This window comes from Podarcis erhardii (assembly GCF_964252035.2).
Source record: "Podarcis erhardii genome assembly, chromosome: 3".
NCBI classification, from domain to species: Eukaryota; Metazoa; Chordata; class Lepidosauria; order Squamata; family Lacertidae; genus Podarcis; species Podarcis erhardii.
In genome coordinates, this window is record NC_138507.1 from 83395708 (window position 1) to 83421274 (window position 25567).

At 42.2% G+C, this 25567-nt stretch overlaps 2 protein-coding genes across 3 annotated transcripts in view; one reads left to right on the forward strand and one right to left on the reverse strand.

Annotated features, from left to right (window-relative positions):
• Positions 1–7: 7 nt before the first annotated feature.
• GPATCH11 (G-patch domain containing 11) lies at positions 8–10959 on the forward strand. 2 transcript variants are annotated; one of them, XM_081857725.1, is made up of 9 exons: positions 8–103; positions 2278–2362; positions 4491–4717; positions 6934–6975; positions 7064–7184; positions 8127–8217; positions 8743–8850; positions 9505–9586; positions 10278–10959. In XM_081857725.1, the coding sequence occupies exons 2-9, from the start codon at positions 2313–2315 to the stop codon at positions 10331–10333; spliced, it is 777 nt and encodes a 258-aa protein (XP_081713851.1). In that variant the 5' UTR covers positions 8–103; positions 2278–2312; the 3' UTR covers positions 10334–10959. The 2 variants fall into 2 exon arrangements, with proteins under 2 accessions (XP_081713851.1, XP_081713852.1); XM_081857726.1 differs by lacking the exon at positions 8–103 and having other exon boundaries at positions 4469–4717.
• A 3622-nt stretch (positions 10960–14581) lies between these two features.
• The window catches only part of LOC309338656 (uncharacterized protein), a 39221-nt gene continuing 28235 nt past the window's right edge, over positions 14582–25567 (reverse strand). Inside the window, exons 18-25 of the mRNA XM_081855978.1 lie at positions 25372–25443; positions 24248–24367; positions 23143–23268; positions 21814–21994; positions 21061–21195; positions 20216–20314; positions 15357–15419; positions 14582–15268 (exon numbers count right to left, since the gene is read on the reverse strand). Of these exons, the coding sequence (XP_081712104.1) occupies positions 15161–15268; positions 15357–15419; positions 20216–20314; positions 21061–21195; positions 21814–21994; positions 23143–23268; positions 24248–24367; positions 25372–25443 (904 nt within the window). The 3' untranslated portion in view covers positions 14582–15160. The remainder of the gene's footprint in view (positions 15269–15356; positions 15420–20215; positions 20315–21060; positions 21196–21813; positions 21995–23142; positions 23269–24247; positions 24368–25371; positions 25444–25567) is intronic.

Genomic DNA, 25567 nt, shown 5'->3' on the forward strand with positions numbered 1-25567 from the left:
AAGCTGGTCGATAGAAGGCACGCATGCGCACCTGCGCAGTTGCCGAGAGACTGGAACGCAAGAGGGCTAGGCTTCACTGGGTGGAAGTGGCGCGCGGCGGCTGGTAGGGAATAATGATAAAGAGCTGGTGCTGTACCGATTTGAGTGTTGCTGGCGAATGTTGGACAGCTTCTTAGATCAGGCTATGGGCAGCTGCTAGCCGTGGGGTTCCTGCATTGTGTGTGTGGGGGGGGGGTGCGGTTTAGACTAGATGACCCTAAGGCTCCCTTGCAATTCTGTGCTGCTAGGATGGCTGTATACAACTTACACGATCAAATGCAGCGTGTTTCTGAACACTAGTTGCTGGGGGGACGGCAAGGAGAGAGGGCTGTTCTCCACACCACTATGTGTGTGTGTGTGTGTGTGTGTGTACGTGTACTTGCAGCACAGAGGATACGACTTCATGTATCCGATGAAGTGGACTGTAGTTCACGAAAGCTGATGCTGTTAATAATAACACCTGTATAGGTGCAGGGGGTGTAATTGCACTTGTTTGTTATTGTAGTATGTATTCTTGTTTTTGTGTGTGTGTTTTTGTACCATATTTTTCGCTCTATTAGACTCACCGTACGATTGGACGCACCTAGTTTTTAGGAGAGGCTCCCTGCTCCCCTGCGGAGCCTTCATCCCATGGCTAAGCCAGAAGCTAGAACAGCCAACGGGATCCCACTCGCTGTTCTGGCTGCTTCTTTAGCCGCGCACAGCCTCTCCCGGGCAAAGGGAGCCTTCATCCCCTGCCCAGGAGAGGCTGCGCATGGCTAAGCAGTGGCATAGCGTGGGTTGTCAGCACCCGGGGCAAGGCAAGTTATTTGCACCCCCTAACCCGTGGATTTGCGCCCCCAAACCTGTGGATTTGCGCCCCCTAACCCTAACCCCCAGATGTTGCGCCCGGTGCGGCCGGCCCCCCTGCACCCCCCACGCTACGCCACTGTGGCTAAGGCTCCCCCAAGAGCCGCGCTCCCTTTAAAGAGTGTGCGGAGTGTGAGAAAAGCCCCCAAGAGCCGCACACACACTCCACGCAGCTCTTTAAAGGAAGTGCTGACAGAGCCTCCCACCTGCATTCGCTGCATAAGACGCACACACATTTCCCCTTACTTTTTAGGAGGGGAAAAGTGTGTCTTATAGAGCGAAAAATACAGTATGTTGTAAGCCACCCTGAGATCTCTGGATGAAGGGCAGTATAGAAATTTAAGAATTAATAATAATGATAATGAAGCATTAGTCCTTAAGCAAGCTTGTTACTATGCACAGCAGGGTGTTAGGCTAGAATATAGACCTTTCATCTGATTCGACAGGACTCTTATTACATTCAGTTAATATGGGGAGACTGGGGTAATCATAAGGGGCTGTGTATGACACCTTTTCTTTGCTAATGTGCATTCTTGGCAGGGAGCGAGTCCTCTTGAATCCAGTGGGGACTTGTTCACTTGCTAGATAAACACAGAATTGTGCTGTATGTGTCAGGCTACAATCCCACTTGAGGTATAAGGCTTTTGGGGTGAGCAGCCTGACTGGCATGATGATGTTGGGCATCAGTCATAATAATTTTTCTAGTATTTATGGTGCCACAAGGCTGTTTGTTGCTTTTGCTTTTCAGTTGTTTCTAGGTGGGATTTCATCTAACTGAGCCACCACATTAATCTAAAGGTTCAGTGCCCCTAAAGTTTGCTCTCTTTCTAGGAACACTAAATGAAATTATTATTATTATTAATTTTTTTATTTATACCATGCCCATCTGGCTGGGTTTCCCCAGCTTACTGTTCCTCCCACCAGAGCACTCTGAAAATTGTGGCAACTATTAGCTGTAACAAAGTCACAGTTTGTTTTTGTTAATTTGTAGTTTATAATAATGTTTTTAATTGTTGTAAGTCTTCCAAGCTGGAAGAAAGTTGGGATATAAATACCATATTTTTCGCTCTATAAGACGCACCAGACCACAAGACACACCTAGTTTTGGGAGGAGGAAAACAAGAAAAAAAATATTCTGAATCTCAGAAGCCAGAACAGCAAGAGGAATTCCTCTCACTGTTCTGGCTTCTGGGATAGCTGTGCAGCCTGCATTCGCTCCATAAGACGCACACACGTTTCCCCATACTTTTTAGGAGGGAAAAAGTGAGTCTTATAGAGCAAAAAATACGGTACTCTACATGAAATAATAATAATTTCCCCCCCAAAAAATCAGTGAAAACTTTAGCTATTTTCAATGCATTCTAAAAGCTAGAAAAATATTGTTTATAGGCAAGAAGTCTGCAAGTGGAGTATTAATACCAATCATGGGTGATGAAGAAGATGACTACATGTCTGATTCCTTTATTAATGTTAAGTAAGTGCAATATTTTTCTAAACTTATCAAACTTGTCAGTGCCTAACACATGCACTAATAATTGAAGTTATTTGTGGTGTTTCAGATACAGAACTTTTCAATTATTTTTTGAGTAAGAGGTCTGGCTAAAATGCTTCAAGTTGATATCACCTAGAAGAGGGTTCTTCATCCTTGAGTCCCCTTTTGTTGTTGGACTAGAGCTAGCCATCTGGAGACCCAGGTCTTGCAGTCTCAAACCACATGCAAACGTTGTTCTGACTTCTGTCAGTTCCTTTAGCACACCATTGTAAGTAAGTAAGTAAGTAAATTTTTATTTATACCCCGCCCTCCCCGGCCAAGACCGGACTCAGCGTGGCTAACATCAAATACATGAAAGCACAATCAAACAACTGATTAAAATACAGCTTAAAAATTAGAATCAGGATAAAATTAACTGACTGCCCATGAATTACAACCATAGGGGTCAGGAACCTCAAGTATTCATCAGGGCCAGCTATCCATGTTGTTCCCACATGACCCGATAAATGGGCCAAAGAGGTAATTTACAGAGTCCCATAGAGGGGGGTCAAATTGGGCCCAGACCGAAGGCTAGGTGGAACAGCTCCGTCTTGCATGGACTAACTGTACTGACTGCTCCACTCTTTTTCTGCACCAACAACTTTTCCACCAGTCCTTTGTTTGGGACAAGAAGAGTGTTAATCTCTTATATAGTCCCCTTTTCTGCTCCAAGAACACCTAGCACAGAAGTAGTTTAGATTTCACTTATCCATCTCTGAACTGGGTGTATCATTTTTTGGGGAAACCAGAGAAAAGCTCTTTACAATGGCTGCATATGTGTGATCATCCAAAACCTTATAAGGAATAAACCAAGTGCCATCGCTTTGCACTCTCTGGCTGCATACTGGCTGAGGTGTAAAGATCCTGGCTTGCTTTAAGCCAGAGCTTCCTAGTTCTGGTGTATCAGGAACTCTGGCTTACTGCAACCCAGGCTCTTTGTGCTCAAGCTGGGGCACAGCTAGAGGAAGGATAATCAGGTGGAGCAAGGGAATGATGTATGGCCATGATGCTTGTCTACAGCTTCATAAACCATGGTTTGTGAAGCCTTGGATGATTGATCAAACATGACCAGTGACATTTGGGACTGAAAGCTGAACTGTGCACCCTTCCTCTTGCCATTTCAGAGCTATCCAGTTCCTGGGTTACAGCTCCAGTTTGGCACCCTCATATAATGTAGGATACCTGCCTCTGTGCTACAGTGACTGAACTCAATGATTCTAGCCCAGCTACATGGCTTTAAGTTGTTGAGGGGTATGTTTAAGTGGCCCATGAAGCTGGCATAGGAATTGCTTATTCCTAAATCCAGGAAAATGAACTTGAACTGGAGGGCGGAATAGATTCAGACTGCCACCTAAGCCATTTTAAGCCCATCCCTGCATTGACTACACTCTTTCTCAACACTGCTTTTCCCACGGCCCTTTCTTGTGGACAATGAACTGGTAAGCCTCTAATATATTCCCCTTCTATAGTCTCCTTCAGTAAGACCTAGCACAGAAGTAGCAGCCTCTAGAACAGGTATGGGGAACATTTGACCCTCTAGATGTAGCTGAACTACAACTCCCATCATCTCTGACCATTGGGCATGCTTGCTGGGTCTGATGGGAGTTGTAGTTTAGCAACATCTGGAGGGCCAAAAACTTCCCACACATATTCCAGAATATATTACTGTGGATTACAACTCCCTACTGATTCAACCTAGGTTTTCCCTTCAATTTACTTGCCATGCCTTTCATATACCAGTGTGTTCTGTGAGCATATTACAGCAACAGAAATACCACTGTGTGGGGCTTTTATCGTACCATTTAATCTATCCTTGCTCCATTTCAGCAGAAGAGAAGAGAAAGATATTCTTCTTGCAAGAATGATAATTACAATAGATTGGTGGTATTCTGTTTGGAAACTGTATTAACCTTGCAATCAATGTACACTTACCTGGAAGTGAGCCCCATAAAACATTGAGGGATGTACTGTTAAGCATTACATGTGGTTCACTGAAAATGCTCTTAAAACTTTATTTATTTATTTATTTCTGTAATTGCTATATAATAGTTTGATATTTGGACTTGTTCAGCCAGGACATCAGACCAGGCATGCCAATGCTGAGGCGTACAAAGGAAGTGTTTAAGAAAGAAGAAAAACAAAAGGAAGCTAACGAGAGAAGTCGGCAAAAGAGTATAAAAGAGCAGGAGAAAGAACAACGTGATACTGTTTTAAACATTGCTTTGGGAAACGAGAATAAAGGTTTTGCTATGCTTCAGAAGATGGGTTATAAAAGTGGTCAACCTCTTGGCAAAAGTGGTGAGTTTCTCAGCTTCCCTTTTTCTGAATAAGACTGTATCATGGTATTATTATGGTTGTTGTTTTATTATTAATTTATAAACCTTTTAATGCCAAAATAGGCTTTGAAGTGGTTTAGAAGTATAAAAACCAATGACACAAGCATTAAAATATAAAATTAAAATACACAAACAATCCAATTAAAACAGTTCTTGGGTTGAGAGATCATGGGAATGTCTGTGTAATAGACCTGGGTGATTTTTCAATACATATCGTTCAGTTTTTGCCGCAACCAATCATCAGCAGGCCTTGCCACAGCAACCAATCACATGCCCAATCGCCACTGCCAATCCTGCTGGCTGCTGCCCCCCCCCCCCCCGCTATCCATGTATAAGACGACCCACAATTTTTGCCTGTTATTTCTAAGGAAAAAATATCATCTTATACACGGGAAAATATGGCACTATTTTCGATTTTGCAGCAAGCCCCGGCTCAGCAGGCCAGCGTGACAGACCAGTAGGCGTGATTTACAGAGATGCTGGCTTGGGGCTTGCTGGGAACCCCCTTTCCCCTTCCTTACCCCTGTGAAAGAAGAAACGGGGGTTGTTTTCAGAGTAAGAACAAAAAATGTTGCCCTGTTATTTAACTCTTTTTCTTTCCTTCCGTCTCTCCTTCTGCCTGTGTGGGTGTGTGTATGTGAGTGCCCTGATGCCTTTACTACCTGTCTGAGACTTTGACGGAGCCCCTTTCTTTGTGTAAAAGTAAGAACAAAAAAAAAGTTGCTGCGTAAGACATTTTTGGTTCACCCTAAATAGCTTCCCTCATATAAAAAAGGAAGGGGTTTTTTTTAAAAAAATTAAAGGATGCTATCTCATTGATCCTTCCCTTTGATAAAAAGGGAGAGGTTGGTGGTATAATAATAATAACAACCAGCAGCAGCAGCACCTCAGATTCACACACAAATATGCAGCCCTGGGTCTGCTGGCCAGTGGTTGGGCCAGAACATTATTCCCTTTAGTTCTGCAGTCCCAGGCCCAACTAGCAGTTGGAACAGAGTGTTTTGAGTCCCCAGGCAGAGACCCCCCCCCCAGCCCTGAGAGACCAGCAGAAGGAATAACGACCCGTGACAACATGTTATGGAATTAAAAATTGGCCACAGCTTTATTAAACCTTTCAGATGTAGGAAGACCTTGGCTTAGGCATTGGGCATGTATCCCTCCCAGCCCCCCAGCTGGGGGAACTGGGGCTCCTCAGGGTGGATGGGACATGGGAGAGTGCACAGCAAGATGCTTGTGTATGCTGGCAGCCCACCCCATATCCCCGCAATGCAGGGGAGTTCACTGACAACCTTTCAGTGTATGGCCAGTGACTCCCATATAAAGGTACAATCCCCTGTAAGAGGGGAACCTGGAATTGCCGCTGGGGGGGGTGAGTCACCACTTCACACACACACCCCCAAAATTAGGGAAGAGGGAGAGATTGGTGGAATAATAATAATAATATAATACTAATAATACTAATAATAATAATAATAATAAACCTCAGAGTCACAAACGAATCAGCAGCCCTGAGTCTGCTGGCCAGTGGTTGGGCCGGAATATTATTCCCTTCAGTTCTGCAGTCCCAGGCCCAACTAGCAGTTGGAACAGAGTATTTTTTCTGGAAGGGAGGAAATAGCAATCTCCCTGGAGCTGCTTGTTCTCTGGCTGGTGGTTTGGACCCGGCTGGTCTTCCTCTTGCCCTGATACTTTCCCTGGGAGACAGGAAGTGCTAATTAACAGAATGTCAAAGCAAAATAAAAATCTTCAAATAGTAACATAAATTTATTGTGAGGTTAGAACCAGTATAACTTACATCTTGAGGGGAATTACTCTACAACATTAATGTAGAATCATATAATAGTTATTTTTTCAAGTTATGGCAAAGGCCTGTTATCTGTTCAGTAAATTTCATTTCTCCGGTTGATATTGTTTGAAATGATGCACGTACATGAAAGATACAGAGAACCTGTGCAAAACACTTTAAGTAGGCTAGACTCAAATCTTTGTTCAGATGCCAAGTAGATAGCCTAAGGTGTGTCATTAACTCATGGTCTGATCCACTTCACAGGGTTTGTTGTAATGTGAGAACCCCATTACAAGCCACTCTGAGCTCCTGTGATGAAAGGAACACAAATGTGTCTAATAGTGATGATCATGTGTGTTTTTATCAACCGTGACTGCTCTTGTTTTCTGCAGGAAAGGGGATTGTCGAGCCTATTCCTCTGAACATTACCACAGGTTTGTGTCCATTCTCTCCTTTTTAATGTTTTAAAGTTCAAACACAGTGCCTCTTGATGTGTTAACTAGCGCTTTGAACTTGGAACAGGCAGAAGTGGGCTTGGCCATGAAGAAGTGAAGAAACGGAAAGCTGAAGAAAACTTGGAAAACTACAGGAGAAAAATGCATATGAGGAAACAAGCGGAGGAGCAGACGGCTGACCTCTTCAAGTAATGTTCAAGGGCTTCATTCCTTGTCTTCTCTTTGCAAATAAGAATTGTATTGTTTATGGGAAGGATTGTGGCTTCATGATGGAACACGTGCTTGCATGCAGAAGGTCCCCTGTTGAATCCATGACCTCTGCAGATACGGCCAGACAAGACTCTGGTCTGAAACTCTGAAAATTCCTTCCAGTCAACTGAGGCCAGCAACAGCCAGCATAGTGGTTTCTAGAACCATTGGCCATGCTGACTGGGGCTGATTGGAGTTGGGAGTCCACATCATCTGGAGAGCACTAGGTTGAGGAACAGTGCTGTGTGGGGTTATCCTTCCCACAATGCATCAGAAACTGCCTTATACCAAATTAGGCTGCTACTCCATCAAATATCACCATCAGGTATTGCCAGTATGAACTACACCAGGGTTAGTTAGCATAGTGTCCTCCACATGTTATTGGACTTCAACTCCCACAAGCCCCAGCCAGCATGGTCAAAGATCAGGGATGATGGGAGCTGCTCACAGTGATCGGGGTCCCAAAAGGTGTGTGTAATATAGTATTTGGGTTTGTAGCACTTCTAAACTGCCCATTGTACAACTCCCACGATGGTGAACAAAACAAATTGATAGATACATATACACCAGTGTGGTGTAGTGGTTAAGAGCGCTAGTCTCATAATCTGGGGAACCGGGTTCGCGTCTCCGCTCCTCCACATGCAGCTGCTGGGTGACCTTGGGCCAGTCACACTTCTTTGAAGTCTCTCAGCCCCACTCACCTCACAGTGTTTGTTGTGGGGGAGGAAGGGAAAGGAGAATGTTAGCCGCTTTGAGACTCCTTAAAGGGAGTGAAAGGCGGGATATCAAATCCAAACTCCTCCTCTTCTCTTCTATCAGTGTAATATCTCAACCAGTCCAAGTTATGTTTATTGGTAGTCATGTTTCATTTTATTTTTAAGATTGAGATTGAAGACCAAACAGGAGCAACTTCAAGTAAAACGAGACCTTGTGAAAAGTCAGAAAGCCTGTCAACAACTAGATATGCAGAAAGTAAGTTTAAATAAAAACATTTCTTTCAAATGTTTTTGTGCATTTGTGACCCAAAGACTTTGGATGGGTATCATTTACTGAAAGTAAGTATGCATAACCTACCAGACCAACTTTTTTACGAGCTTGTCCACCCACCCACGTCATCGTAAGTCAAGTGTGGTGCATTGACAGGCTGAAAGCAAAAAAGAACCAACTCTCTTCTGGTTTACTTCCCTGCCTGGCTTCCTGTTTTTATTGTCTAAGAACTACATACAACATAGACATGGTCCCCATCTTTTGCAGAAAATGTTTTACTGCTTCCGTGAATTGAAAATGCTAATATAATCTTTGCTATAATGCCTTGTGCTGCATTTTCATTTTTTCAGGTTTGAGTATGCAACAAGTTCTGAGACTGCTTCTATTGTTATTTTTTGAGCATTTTGCTTTTCCAGGTGTGCAAAGTTGCACCTTTTTCTCTTTCCAAATTGCCAAGAAATTGATGGGGTGGGGTATGTTGGTTGTTACTGCCAAACTTTTGCTTTAAAGGGCCTTGAATCCCCCAAAGAGATGTGGTTCTGGTTACAGCTAGAGGAGGAAAAGGAAGAAGACGTGGATGCAGAGGAGGAGGACGAAAAAGAGGAAGATGAGTTCGACGTAAGTGTAGGGTTTAGATACCATTGGAAGCTGCATTGCACTTCAATAATCTAAATCGGCAAAAATTTTTAGCCACAGACCTTGTGGTGGGCCGGAGAAGCGGCATGGGGGCGGGGGAGCTGGAAGAAGTGGCAAGGGGGGCAAGTAGTCCTCCTCCCCACCCCCCAGCCCCAGCTGTTGAACTTAACTTCCCAGGGGCTATCACCACTGTCGCCACCGCTGCCACTGCTTCTCGTGGGTAGGCAAAGCGATCTCGTCCGCTCTGCTCTCTTTCCCACAGGCGCACCAGGGCAGTGGCGGGGGGAAGATGAGCAGTGTGAAAGGGCTGACTCCAGAGAGGGGCCAGCTCAGCCCCACCCCGCCCCCTTCCTCCTCTAGGCAGGGAGGGGAGAAGCCACGAGGAGGGAGGGAGGAGGCACCACCACGATGTGTGTGAGGGAGAGGGGGGGAACGAAATGGCGCAGCCCAAATGAGCAGAATCCCCACGCCGATTCACAGACAGTCCGTAGGTCAAATCCTGAAGGCAATTGGGTCTGATCTGGCCCGCAGGCCTTTGTTTGCCGACCCCTGATCTAAATTAATAAGCTAAAATAATTTTAAAATTAATGCATAATCCATTTATGCTTAAAAGTGTATTTCATTTGTCAAACACAGGAATCAGAAAAGTTAATCATGTTGACAGCGTATCTAAGGGAAGAACACCTCTACTGCATTTGGTGTGGAACAACCTATGATGGTAAGAAAAATACCAGGTATTAATAATAGCAGAGCCCTCTTCTTTAGTTGGTCTGTTAATGTAAACTAACAGTATCTAATGCCTTGGCCAAAAGATGCATGAGTCACCTTTGCACAACGAAAGCCTCCATGTAATATAAATCTAAATTTGTTTCTTTGGGAACCTTAAAGCTTATTGTATTCCCAATTTTTTTCTTTGGAGTTGTTTGCAAGAGGAAAAGAAAAAATGCTCTTAATGTACTTGTGTTTGAGGATGCTTACCATAAATGGAAACCCCCCTGCTCTTGATAACTGCAGGCCATATCTGCAATTAATTTCAACAACCTGTTTAGTATCACTGTGTATGGCTTCTTTCCAGTAGCACCTTAAAGACCAACTAAGTTAGTTCTAGGTATGAGCTTTCGTGTGCATGCACACTTCTTCAGATACACAGATCTGTATCTGTGTATCTGAAGAAGTGTGCATGCACACAAAAGCTCATACCTAGAACTAACTTAGTTGGTCTTTAAGGTGCTACTGGAAGGAATTTTTTGTTTTGACTATGGCAGACCAACACGGCTACCTATTTGTAACTGTGTATGGCTTGTTTGATCTTTTCTAATTTACAGCTCGCTCTCCCCAAAAGGCTTAGTATCTCAGTCCAGTGTTTTTCTTGTGACAACTGTATAATGCTCTTTTTAAAAATCTTCCAGATAAAGAAGATTTATCCTCAAACTGTCCTGGAGACACTTTTGCAGACCATGAATAACTTTCCTAAAGCAAAAATAGTAAATGCTGCAAGATCGCTCCAGCATAAAGATATGCTGTTCAGAAGACTGCATATATTTTTGTAGGAAAAAGGTTTTTGAAATGTATTTATATATATATTGTAACACTGGAACTGTGCTGAAGTCCTGTTCACTTGGAAATATGGATAGAAAGGAGCTACACACCAAGAAGATCTTATAGGAGCTGCATAATCAGTTGACTGTCAGCTGTGAACTCTAGGTACTTAAAAACACAAAAAAAGCTTATTTGTTATTTTTGTGAAAAACACAGCAAACATGATTGGTTCGATCCTCCTTTACACCCCAATCAATTATAGAAGAAGTGGAATACTGATCTAGTGCAGAAAAGAGAACAGGAGGGCTGAAAAGATCCAAAATGTGTATATAGAGGCCAGAAATAAGATCAGGACACTTAGGTTAAAATCTTTCATGTACAAACTTAGGAGTAAGTCCTGTTGACCTTGAGTGTAAATATTCTAAATATGCCTTTTATTGTTGACCAAGCTGCTCAGTTTTGTAATTTTCGGTGTTTTATACCAAAGGTCTTTCAATCCATTTTCCTAATGTCAGTGAAGGCTTAAAACAGTTATTGTTGAACTGTTCAGTAGCTATGGGTGTTTGTATCACTATTTACAGCTGAATGCATTTGTTGTGTATGTGTATGTCTAAACAGATTTATATCTGGGGTTTTTTACTAACCTGCAAATTGGGCACACTGAGACCCCCTTCCAGTACTGAAAACAAAAGTAACTAGCTGTACTGAAACAGGAGGTGGCAACTAATGGTATTTTCCGTGGGCAGTTACAAGTTAGTCCATCTGATATTGACTCTGCCATCCTCCCGTTCTCTTCTGAGTTGGTTGTTTGGTTAAAAGGTTTTTAAAAATGCCTTTCTGGCTAAATTAGTTGATGGGCTTCTATTTAAGGTTAATCCACTTTACTGCCCATGGAAAATGGCATGATCAAGCCAACATTAAGGTAAAATGTGAACCAGACCGCTAGCTTTACATTGGAAGTAACCTCTAATGGACTCAGTAGCCCTTACACCTGAGTAGAAGTGTTGTATTTTTCAGTGGGGCAGTTTCAAGTAGATGAAACGCTCAATGGCTTGCCAAAGTGTTCAGGTTTGGCTAGATTGTGCCTCAAGTTATCAGGAGAAAGAACTTGGTGACAGTAATAATGTAAGCAGAAGGGTGGTACGTAGTTCGTGTGCATTAAAAAAGAAATAACACGTCTCCTTGCAGTTTGATTCCTTTCTGTTATATACAGTGTGATGCACTGTACCTTTCTCGATAGTCTAAAAGTGAACCACCTGCCAGACTCTATATAGAACACAATTTTTCTGCATTAAGCAGTCATAGTGTAGCACCTATTACTGACTGCATTTGGTATCTTCATTACTAATTGCGCACAGGGGTAGATTTTTACCAAGATTTTCACTCAAGAGATGCCTCTGTTTAAGTGCATGGCCAAGAGGCTTAATCAAATCCATGTAGGCTAGTTCTAAGGGAAGGATTGCTGGCAAGATATTTCCTGCATACAGACATGCCTCTCCCTTTGTATGCCATGTAGCTTCTAAAAGAAATGAACAATGTGGGGACTTTTTAATGCACGCCATTTATTAGGAAAGAGAAAGCAGCTATTGAACAGTAGCATAAGCCACGCATACACAATAAAAACATTACAATTTCCCAAGATGTGAGAAATACATGCTTCGGTTGAAAAAATATATTGTAAAATGTGCTTCTTAACACTGTACCAGTGATTTAAAAACAAATTTAATATTCACTACAAAGTTCCATGAAAGAATTCAAGTTAAAGATTTACAAAAGATTCGGTTTCATCCGGAATCCAGTGTGAATATTCTCCTCTAGTGTTGGATGATGGCACCGAAAAGCTGTTCCCTGTGAACTAGGTGCAATGGAATTACTCAGGAGTAAGTTGACACAGCTGCAGCTTTATGGTATAAAAAACTCATCAAATCCTAGCTGTTAAAAACATCCCTTTGCAATGAATTATTCACAGCACAAACTCCGTAGATTTCACCAAGTTATTTTCACATGGCTCGTAAAATCCAAATCAAGAGAGGCTTTGAAAGCTTTGGACTGTTGTCTGGATGCACTGGTGGACTGGATGAGGTCAATAAAGTGTATATGAACCCTGGCAAGACAGGGGCTCTTTGGATGGGTAGTTCCCATGTTTGGGAAGCCACTAGTTCTGGATGGGGTTGCATGTAGCTTGGGGATACTCCTGGACACATCTTTGTCACCAGAGATTCAAGCATCCTTTGTGGCTATGAGGGCCTTTTACCAGCTTCATGTGGTTCACAAACTATGGCTATTCATGTACAGGGATAGCCTGACTACTGTAGCCCATGTGTTGGTAACCTCAAGGCTGGATTACTGTAATGTTGCTCTTTGTGGGGCTGCCCTTAGGTTTGGTTCAGAAGCTCCAGCTGGGGCTCTGCTTGAGAGCACACAACACAGCATTGTTAAACAACTGTACTGGCTTCCCATTACTGCTCAGGATTCTTGCGTGTTTATAAAATTCTGAACAACTTTGGTCCAGGGTACCTCAGGGATTGCCTGGAACGCTCTTATCCCAGCTCAATCACTGAGATCACCTGCAAGAGCATCTTTGGTTGTTCCCCAAGCTGGTAAAGCTCATTTGACAAGAAACCCCTTAAAAGCCATCCGCCCAATCTTGTGGAATACTCTGCCAACTTTTAAACGACTGCTGAAAATGTTTCTGTTCCTCTCAGCCTATGAAGGCATTTAACAAGACATCCATCCACAATGGTTAGTTGATGTCTGTTTAACTTTTTATTGTATTATTATTTTTTGCTGTAAACCACTTTGATATACAGTGGTACCTTGGTTTAAGAACAGTCTGGTTTAAGAACGATTTGGTTTACAAACTCCGCAAAACTGGAACTAGTGTCTTGGTTTGAGAACTTTACCTTGGTCTAAGAACGGAATCTGAATGGTAGAAGGGCACCGGCGGCGGGAGGCCTCATTAGGGAAAACGTGCCCTGGTTTAAGAATGGTTTTGGTTTAAGAACGGACTAATGGAACGGATTAAGTTCATAAACCAAGGTACCAGGGGCAGAGCATATGCTCTGCATGCAAAAAATGTCCCAAGTTCAATTCCCAGCAGGGCTGGGAAAACATCATCTGAAACCCTCAAGACTCGCTGCTCATCAGAGTAGACAATATTGATGAACCAATGGGTCAACTGAGTAGAAGGCAGCTTCCTATGTCTTACCAAACCACAGCTAGGTTTTTAACACAGGCTTCCAAGCAGAGAGAGCTCCAAAACCTCGATTACTTCAAAGGCCTCATATTATGTCACTCATATTATTTTCCTTTAGTATTTATTACTAGTAATTATTAAATGTATACGATAACCCATCAATAAAATTTTGGAATTTTGGAAACAAACACTTAATCTTGCAAATAAAAAGTAAAAGAACTCTCCTGGCAGAAACCAAATAAAACAATTTGCAGCTCAGCTGAAAACCAGACCGTATTTTTTTTAAAAAAAAACAAACCACAAAATTTATATACCACTTGATTGTAAGAAAACCTCTATGCAGTTTACAAAAAAATGAAATAAAACACTTTAAAATTCTCAATAAAAAGCACAGGTATTTAAAAGCATTGAAAAGTTGCTTAAAATAGCCCATACCTAAAAAGAGAGAAAGCACATGTGGCTTCTACGTATCTGGACAGGCTTGCGTAAACAAATGTGTTTTACGCAGATGCCAAATAGAATGTGATGAAGGCACCTGCCTGATGTCAACAGACAGCGAGTTTCAAAGTGAAGGTGCTTCCGCCGTAAAGATTTATGTCTTCTAAGTATTATGTGGCACCTGTAACAGTGCGGGTTAATGTAGATTGGAGCATTCTTGAAAGGTGGTTCTTAACCCTAATACAGTGGTGCCCCGCAAGACGAACGCCTCGCAAGACGGAAAACCCGCTAGACGAAAGGGTTTTCCGTTTTGGAGGCGCTTTGCAAAACAAATTTCCCTATGGGCTTGCTTCGCAAGACAAAAATGTATTGCAAGTTCCTGCGGGGTTTTTTTCCTCCCCCCCCTTTTTCTAAGCCACTAAGCCGCTTATCAGCTGATCCGCTAAGCCGCTAAAAGCGCTAATCCACTAAACCGTCAATGGGCTTGCTTCGCAAGACGAAAAAACCGCTAGACGAAGAGACTCGCGGAACGGATTAATTTTGTCTTGCGAGGCACCACTGTACTAACACCTTGAACCTGGCCTGGTAGTAAATGGACAGCCAGTGCAGTTCTTTGAGCAAAGCTGTTCTATGCAGAGGATCTCTTCCTGCTAGCAATCATGCAATGGCATTGTGCACTAACAGCATATTGCGAATCAAGTTCAAGGAGTGCACTGCAGTAATCTAAGCTTGCAGTAATCTAACCTTGAAGTCACCAATGCCTGAACCACTGTGGTCAAGTTCTCTCAGTCCAGGAATAACCATATCTGTCACAGCTTATAAAATGGGCTTCCAGCCACTGAGGCTGAGCCTCCCATGAGAAAGCAGGACAGTTTTTAAAGACAGCCACACATACAAGGCACAGGTGTCTAGTTCTGGATTCAGAGAAATTTTGCCTCCACAAGAGCACTCTGCAGCTCCCCTCAAAGGCCACAGCAGAACATATAGCAAGAGGCAATCCAGAGTTAAATTTCCAGGTGCCACAGTTTTGATTCAGACGAGATTTTCAATATTAGCAACAGCAAAAGGAACCACTACCTTTAGACCAAAATTCTGCAGTTGTGTTTGGACAGGTATTAGTTAACAAGTGTGTGGGCTATACTGTCTTTTCTTTAAAATATGCAAAATGGCAGGTGCCGATGGTCTGTCAGATGGCACTTCTGAAAGCAGTTTCTTAATTAGAGATATCTGCAAACAAAGGAGAGATTGTTTTTTATTTTAAATTACAACAAGCATGGAAAAGACAACCTATAAAAAATGCTTTGCCACAGTATACCTCTTCTGGAAACTCCTTTGTTAACGGTTCTGGAAATTCGCCTTTCTTTATGTTCTCGAATATCTGAAAAATAATACACAGTGTCACTTAAGAATACATCGTGTGATGCAATTTTCACTGGCCAAGTTCAAAGCTGCCATTTTGACACAAACAGCTGCCCAAGTTCCCAAACATGGAAAACTGAATTCCTTCCACATTTGTACATGGGATAAAGGAACAGGAGTTGAATGTGCATACACACTTCATTCTTCTTGCATGGAATGGAACATCCAATATCGGGTAGTAATATCACTGATACCCGTTTGGGATATGCCAAAAGGATAAAAGACTCTCTTCAAAATGAAGCCTGGGTTCTTTCAGCAACAGGGACTCACAGCACTTACTGCAAAGTACAGTGGTACCTCAGGTTACATACGCTTCAGGTTACAGACTCCACTAACCCAGAAATAGTACCTCGGGTTAAGAACTTTGCTTCAGGATGAGAACAGAAATCGTGCTCCGGCAGCACGGCGGCAGCAGGAGGCCCCATTAGCTAAAGTGGTGCTTCAGGTTAAGAACCGTTTCAGGTTAGGAACGGACCTCCAGACGAATTAAGTTCTTAACCCGAGGTACCACTTTATCTGAAGGTTCTGCATTTCATTACCCTGTTCTCCCTACAAACACACAATGCCCCAAGTTTCAAGGCAGTTTGATAAAACTTTGTAGCAGTGATACATGAAGGAAGCAACTCATGATTCAGTTGGGGTTCAAGACATCTGGAATACTGAAACAGTTAAGGAACTTCCTAATGAGTTAAGAGCCCTGGGGGGAAAACCCCTAATGTTTGGTGTCCGAAGACATAAACATCGTTGTTCCACTTGTGTTGAAAACTATTGCTGTTTCACTGTTACTTAACTTAGTGTATGTATGTATGTGTGTGTATATATATATATATATATATATATATATATATGCTTTCGTAGATTTTCACGGGTACAGGAATGCAGGTTTTGGTGTCCTCGGGTGTCTTCCCGTGTAAAAGTTGGGGTGTCTAGGCGACGTTTCGAAGCTAGCCTAACCAAAATCAACCCAGATGAAGCCAATAAAATCAGACTTGAAGTCACCAACATCCTCTGCTCCAGCAAACCACCCAGAAGCAATTTACACAAAGAAGAACAGAAAGCACTCACCAACCTGAGGAAAGACAACAACATAATCATTCTCCCAGCAGACAAAGGTAATGCCACAGTGGTGATGAACACATCGGACTACCAAGCAAAACTATCAAATCTACTCCAAGATCCTGCCTACAAACCTATAAAAACAGATCCCACCACCTACCTGGAAAAAACCACCAAATCCAAAATAAAAGCCTCTCCTATCAGTGAAGAAATCCAGCTAAGAATCATCCCCAGAGAAAAATCATCCAGATGCCCCAAACTCTACGGCCTCCCCAAGATACACAAAGAAGGAACACCACTCAGACCAATAGTCAGCTCCATAGGCTCACCTCTACAAAATCTCGCTAAATTTCTCGCCAAGCAACTTCAGCCCTATGCAGAATCCATCTCTTCACACGTACCAAACTCCTTCCAGTTCATAGAAACAATCAAGAAGCAAAACCTACATCCTAATGACCTACTTGTGAGCTTCGATGTTGTATCTCTCTTCACACAAGTGCCCATTAATGAAGCCTTGACAGCTATTCAAAACAAATACAATCCCCCCGAATACATCTTGGACCTGACCAACCACTGCCTAACCAACACGTACTTCATCCACAATGGACAAAGATACAAACAGATAGAAGGAGCACCTATGGGATCACCCCTCTCACCGGTCATCGCAAACCTGTACATGGAACACTTTGAAACCAATGCTTTAGACAAGTCAGAACACAAACCCAAACTTTGGCTCAGATATGTTGACGACACCTTTGTAATTTGGCCACACGGGAAGGAAAAACTGGATAGCTTCCTCACACATCTCAACAACTTACACCCCAAAATACAATTCACTATGGAAATAGAAGCCAACAACCAACTTCCCTTCCTTGACGTCCTAATCTACAAAAAACCTGATGGCTCCCTAGGACACACTATCTACCGGAAAAAAACACACACCAACCACTACTTACATGCACAATCACACCACCACCCTGCACAAATAAACTCCGTAGCCAAGACTCTCATCTCCAGAACCAAACGCCTGGCTGACAAAGACCACTTGACAACTGAGTTACAGAATCTCTCAAACGTGTTAATTGCCAATGGATACCAGCAAAACAGGATTACGAAGCTAATCCAAAAGGAAACACCCCCCAAAAACCAAGACACAGAAGAAAACAATGGCATGGCCCTCCTTCCTTATATCAAGGGCACTACAGATAAAATTAGCAAAATCCTCCATAAACACAATATCAAAACAGCCTTTTGCACCAACCAAAAAATAGCCAATATCCTCAGAAACCCCAAGGATAAAATCCAGTTGGAAAACCAAGGGATCTATGAAATACCCTGCAAAGTCTGCCCAGCCACGTACATTGGACAAACAAACAGACGAATAAATGCACGTATCGCAGAACACAAGAATGCCGTCAAAAAAGAAGAAAAAACTTCCTCTCTTTTCCAACACATGAAAGAAACAGGACACGAAATTAATTTTGCAGATTCCAAATTGCTCTTTAACACGGAACATCACCACAAGAGAATAATCATGGAAGCCATCGAGATAGAGAAACACCCTCACAACATGAACAAGCGTGACGACACATCCCGCTTGCCAGACATCTGGAAATTAGCCCTCCCCACAAAAACTGACACCAGATCCAGAGGCACACAGAACGCCAACACCAATCAACCATACCAGACCCAAACCCAGACCCTCTCCACAGATGAATTACAGACACCATCCAGTAGCCAATCCATGGTGGCACCTCCGGATGCTGCACCCCCCTGCAATCCCTACACAGACCTAGCTGACACAAGCCACAAAACCACAGCTCGCCCCTATACACGAAGCCAAGCCAGAGCACAACTAAGTACAGTACAGCCATCTTCTCAGGAAAACACTTCACAAAGTTCAAGAGGTCAAGACACAAAGACTTTAACAACTAATCCACACCTAATGACCCACCTAAGTGGTACTCAGGATATCACTCAAGAAATCACTCAAGATATCTCTCAAGTAATTAAGGAACAAAAGAAGAAAAGGCACACTAGCCTGGGAACTTCCTCTCTGCCCAGAACATTGGAGGCTATACACCACACCCCCTCTACAGTATTTATAGGAACTCAAACACTGAGATCCTGCTCTGTTCCAGTAACAAGAAGCCGAAAGCACCAGCCTGAAGATGACGAGTGAGACCTCGTCGAAACGTCGCCTAGACACCCCAACTTTTACACGGGAAGACACCCGAGGACACCAAAACCTGCATATATATATATATATATATATATAGCAAATTACTTTGAGATTTGTGAATTTATAAATTAAAAGCAGTATATAAAGGTCTTAAATTAGGCTTCCTCAAACTCGGCCCTCCAGATGTTTTTGGCCTACAACTCGCATGATCCCTAGCTAGCAGGACCAGTGGTCTGGGATGATGGGAATTGTAGTCTCAAAACATCTGGGGGGTCGAGTTTGAGGGAGCCTGTCTTCAATAAACAAACAAACATGAAGAACTCCTTCATGCCACACATTTATTGGAGGGCCCTCGTGTGTACTCATAGGGGCTTCAATCAGGCATTCAAAGGACACATGAAAAGGGAGGGGCAGAGCCTGCCATTGCCCCTTCATCAAATTCATAAATCAAGTGAGAAAAATGCCTGAAGGGAGAGTTAATGATTACAACAAAGTCTGCAAATGGGATATTTTTCATTTTCATTTTCAAAAAACATTTGGGAGCAGAATGAGAAACATTAGTAGGACTCCATAACAGCTGGAGCACTTGCAGACTCTCAATGTTCTAAGTCTCAATTCCATTTTCCAATTTAGTAAAACAACATTGCTTAAGGAACTGTTTGAAGGAAGGGGTGAATGGCTGGTTTGCATTTCCCATTCCTCAACAGGAGGAGAGGCTGGTAATAAATTTGGATTGAGGTTCCTTTTGCAAAAAGGCACACACCTCAGGAGCAGCCTCTTGAATTTATAGAAGCAAACCTTTCCTTGAGCAGGCCAGTTGGTGGCAATTCCTGAAAAGTTGTGGGTTTCTTTAGAAAGCAGTAACCTTAAACATAATACTTTTCAGATACAGGTTTTTAAAAATATAATTTGCTTGCTAAAAACCATGATGCTTTATGGGCTGGGGTGTAGTGGAGATTCTTGGTCTCAAATTGGGAAGGGGGAGGCAATGCATCTGAAACCCATGCCTTTCATCTCCCTGCACAACAATCTCTATCTGGCCTGCTCTCCCATGGTGTGTATCTGCAAGAGGGAGTGACAGAGCAGGAGCAAGAAAGACAAGAGCAAAGCAACTTTCTGGCGACCTAGAATGGAGATGTACCATTTATACAAGCTGCATTTGTATCACGCAAAACAACTGCCAGCATCTAAGGCAACAAACCTGCATCCTGTGTGCTCTGTGGTAAGTGGATGGAGGAGGCAGCGGCCAGTTGGTTGTTCTCTCCAGCAAAACCTCCCCTGTCCCTCTAACAACTCTGCTGCTATTCCCCAGACTATGAAGGAAGGAGCGCCAAGAGGTCAGCTTTTCTAGACCACTGTCCATTAGCAAGAATGCATAGACACATGAACATGCCCCTTCATCCTTCTGTCCTGCCCCTTTCACCCACTCAACTGTTTGGAGCCCTGGTTGTGCATATATATTTTCTATACATTTCTGAGAAAAAAAATGTGCTGTTAACAAAACTTTTCAGATTTACCTCATGTTTCTCATGAAAAGTTTGGAATGTGTAAAGCATTTCGAATAAAATTAATCCTAACGGAAAGATATCCACTTCCTTTCCGTATTTGTTCCCCACCTGTGAACAATGCAAACATGAACACATTAGGTTATAAGAACATGCTCTAACAGGAACTTTTCATAGAGCTTAAGCATATAGGCCTTATGCACTTCAAAGCACATTTTGACATTTTTTTCCTGAAAACTAACTACAGGATCAAGGCAGTTGGTTCTTTCCCAATTCTCCACTCAGTCATTAAGCTAGCAGAATGACTTGGAGACGGCCATTCCCTCTCAGTCAAACGTAACTTAGAGGAGTTGTTGTTGTAATAATAATGGGGTGGTGGTGGTGGTGATGAATGAATGAATCTTTATTTCTGTCAGCCATCGGCCATAGCAATAAAACAATACAATATAAATACGATATAAAAAGAATAGAAATACATTTTAGGGTTTTGAATCAGTAGTCAAATAGTGGATCTTATTCTGATTGCCCCAGCTAAAAACCTTGCAACCTTTGCTGTCACCTGCTCATCTTGATCTGCCAAGAGAAAGGACACTGTGGCAGTGGTTGGGCACCCCGGAATAGACAATAAAAGAGGGGTGATAATCTCATTCCTCATGTCTTTATAAAGAGAATAAGCCAGAAGGGCATGCACCACCGATTCGGTACTGCCATCTCCACAGGGGCATAAGCATTTTTTGTGGGGGTGATGATGATGATGGTCATTATGAGTGTGCACTTGTGTACGCAGAACAAATTTACAACTGCCCTTGGAGAAAAGTGCCATTGCAAATGCATGGATCCAATATTAAAAGTATTACCTGTTCAGGAGCCATGTATAGTAGTGTTCCCCTCTTTTCTGTTCGCTGTACTGAATGGTCATCTACACCTGTGGTTACCAGCCCAAAATCACCAATTTTTATTTTATTGTCTCTAGACATTAATATATTTATTGGCTGGGGGGAGGGGAGAGAGAAACAAAAAAACAAAATATTCAGATGCAAAAGTCATTAAACTCTGGGTGAGTCATCATGGTCTACTCAACAGTTATCCTGCAGTGTCTGAACCACCTCAGCTTCTTATTTGCTTTTTTAAAGAATCTGCTGTGCCTTTCAAGTTCCCCTCCAAATGAAAACGTCTACCTTGTAGGCAAAGTATATTCCAGATTAAGCCCACCCCCAATACAACTGAAATAATAAAATAAAATAAAATACATCAATTGAATTATTAGCAGGAGAGCAAATAAAACAAGTGGGTCAGCTTTAAAATACCTTGCCACAGCAAGAGATGAGGTAGTATTGATCTAAAAGTAATGATGTTATGAATAAGTGTTGGTCTGAAATTACCTTCATGTGGAATTCATGCCGCTTGCAATACTGAGAAGCCTACATAGACCCAACCTAACAATACTGGATGACAATTGAAGAAGAGGAACCAAAAACTGATGCTATGCCAAAAATTTCTCCTGAGGTTTTTCTTACCATTTGCCATTTATGAGAAATAAAGGAATGAAATAGTTCATATTTTACTTTTTATCATTCACACCTGATATTGTAATCGTCTCATCTGCATACCTTGAGATCTCGATGAATTAAGTTTTGAGAATGAATATATGCGACCCCTTCCACTATTTGCTGGAATTTAATTTTGGCATCTTCATGATAGCTTTCCTTTGCACGTTCCTTACTAATCCAATCTTTAAGTGTCCCCTTTTCACAATATTCCATCACTATGAAAAGGCAGTCAGCTTCCACCCTGCAAAAAATAAAACAGATGACTGATCCAAGCACCTTGTTCACATCCTCAAGGTTTACTAACTCATCCAACACAACAAGACTAAACAGTGCTCTGTAACCCTGTAGATTCATCTGCTGTAACAGCAGTCATGATCCCGGGTGGGGTGGGGTGTGCAAGCGATTTTATCCTCAAAACACTTTGCAAAGTCAGAGACAGCTACCATCAGTTTTGCCACCTCCTTTGGGCTAGACTATAAGAGGCCCTGCACTACCTGGAAAATCTATGCTGGATGGCACAATAAGGATGCAATGGAGGCAGCAAAGCAGGGAGGCTAAAAATCAAAGTTTTTTTAAAATTTAAATTGGATTTTTTAAAAAAATTAAATCGGATTTTTAAAATAAAATGCTTTTGAAGGAAAAATATTTCTAAAAATAGTTTTCTACATAAGTTACATTATAGTCTCTAAAGACTATTCATCATGAAATAAGGATTTGTTTTAAGTTTTTCATGTTTGCTAAAACTCGGTGCAAGTTTTTTTTTTATTATTGTTTAGCTGGTAAAATGTACGCCTAGCCACTGAGGTCTCTAGTGAGAGAGTTGGATCCTAGCACCATCATATTTATTTATGGGAAATGATTCTGGGACCAAGAGAATTTACCTACAGCTACAACTGTTCTTAGAGTTAGGCAGTGAACTGACAAGCAAAATATAGTGATAAATAAAATAAATAAAAAGATGTCAGTTCCTAAAGTGAAGCCACTGCCAAAATGCTTAGTTTATTCTTTATGTCTTTAATTTGTCCAAGGGTCTTAGGGCAATAACATTAACAACGCAAAATTTAGAATAGGAACTCAATAAAAATGATCACCCACAAAAAATAATAAACGTCAGCTAGTGGGAGGGGGTGGAGGAGGAGAAAGCGAGTTGCCAGCCTTTTGCTCGGTCTTTTGAGTGCTAAGCACAGGCCTGACAGCCAGTTGACTCTCAGGCACTTCTGAACCCTATGCAAGTGATTCTGACAGGTGGGCAAGAGAACCCAACTATCAACATGGGATGTCACAAAGCTGATCTGGCCAATAAAGCCAAAATCTTATCCACCCCTGGTTTACACAAAAAGCAAGAATACATGGCACCTTAGTGAGATTCTAATTACACAGTGGAATTACCTCAGGTCACTATCCTCTGGCGATGGGATATTATCTTTCCCAATCCAACAATTATAATATCGAACAATATATTCATGCTCAAGCTTTGCTAAGACTTGTACTTCCTTTTTTGATTTTTCTTCTCCTCTGGTTTGGGGTGGGGGAAGGGGGTCAGAAGGGGAAAAGAGTATTGTTAAAAATGTATGCAAAACAAACCCTAAATATGTGAACAGGTAACTCACAACTTACATGCATTTAACCTGTACCCATTCAAAGTTATGTGTGTGACAAATTAAAATAAAAAATAAAAGGGGAAGGCAAAAAAGACTTTGGCAATGGTCCACCCACCATTGGACCCAATGTACCGTATTTTTCGCTCTATAAGATGCACCAGACCGTAAGACGAACCTAGTTTTTGGAGGAGGAAAACAAGAAAAAAAATATTCTGAATCTCAGAAGCCAGAACAACAAGAGGGATCGCTGCTCAGAGAAAGCAGCGATCCCTCTTGCTGTTCTGGCTTCTGGGATAGCTGCGCAGCCTGCATTCACTCCATAAGACGCACACACATTTCCCCTCACTTTTTAGGAGGGAAAAAGTGAGTCTTATAGAGCAAAAAATACGGTATTTTGACTATATGTGATTTTGGTTCTACATGCTGTACCCAGTACGCAACCCCAGCTTAAGTTGAGAGTGGCCTGTACTGTAAAGAGGATTATTTTTAGACCACTTTTTTAAAAAGGACTTCTGATTTGGAATGCTTAGGTCGACTCTGAATAGAATTTAGTTGGATGCAACCATAGCTATTCTCGTTACAACATAGAGCCCAGGAACAGAAAGGCAAATGGCATGTCCTTAACCCAGTCACTTGTTCATGCATTAGCACAGTGGTTGATGGACTTCAACTCCCATCAGCCCTGGTCATCCAGGGATGATGGCACTACATTGACTACTCCTGCATTAGCAACTGAGCCACTGTTGAGCCTAACTCTTTTAAACTTTGACTTACAGTGCCCCGTAATTCCTCTAAAATTAGAACTAAAATAATTTCACATGTGGAAAACAGCACAAATTGTTAAAGCTTAAATTAGCTTAAATAAAATAATAAGCAAACACAAGGTAACTTACACAAGAAGCTTGACTCGTTTGACTGCTAATAATCGACCATCAACTAAATGTTTTGCCTTGAAAACGGTTCCATATCCACCAGATTTAATTTTCTGTATATCTTCAAATTCGTCCAGAAACCTGGTTCCAAAAATGAAGGCAAGTCTTAGTGTTAAATGTCAAAATCCTTGAAAAGTGTTACAATGGCAATATAGCCGCAACAACCATTAATTTAATGATGAAATAAAGGCAGCAGCCAAGGTATCCAAGCAGACTAGAAGTGGGTATATTTGCTGTCATTCATTGAATGCACAAGGCAGCTATCAGATGCTGCTGTGGTTGCTCGAGAGTAACCAGGCAAGACTCCGACCTGTCTTTTCCAGGCTTTATTCTTGGTGAAGAGCGTCGTAAGTTCATGGCTGGCTCAATCGCTAGCAGAATCCGGGAGTGGTCGGTCTTTGTACCTCCCCCAGGATAAAAGCCGCGTCACCCCCAGCCTTTTCCACCCCTCCCTGTGCCGAAGACTACTGCGCAGAATGGGCGCTGGCAAGGGCGTGCTTCCCGCCTCTCCGGTTTGCTCAGGCTCGGTGTTAAGGCTCTCCCTAGCATCCTCTGGTCCTTGCCCCTCTTCTCCACTGGAGGTGGGGCTTTCCTCCTCTCCAGAAAAGGAACTCCTTCGCAAGATCTTTGGAGGCTCCCTCTAACACAACTGCCCTTCCATCTCTCGCCTCTGAGCTGATGGCAGTTCCCTGACAGCAGCTATCAATAATCAGTAGTAAAAAAAAAAAAAAAAAAAAAAAAACCTAACACACAATATTAAAAACAACACACACCAGCATAGCTCACACACAGAAAACAGCCACTCAATTAAACTACCAGCTTGTTAAAGGAGATCAGCTGTTGTAATTTAATCAGACCTTTTCATGACAGCAAATGGAAAGGTCTGTGTGTACTTGGACAGGGACCAATGTGTGTGTTAAAATCACCAGCTACCACTAACATGGACACGACTAGTTGCATTTTTGTCAGTACTTCACAAACCATCTTTCCACGTAGTCTCAATTCAATTCAAATTTCAAAGGTATAAAAGGTGAAACTTTTTTTAAAAAAAAAAAATCAGCAGCACTTTTGAAGGCTACCCTTACTTTTCATTGATGGTGTACTTGCTTTGCTTTCGATTCAGCTTTGAAAATTTCGGTGCCAATGGTGTCTCTCTTCTTAGGAAAGAAAAAAAATTGGAAATGAAACTTTGTAACACTTGAGCAGTAAACACAAGAACATCTGTAAGCACCCATTTACTTTAAGATGTTAAATCATTTCCCCTAACTAACCGATAAATCT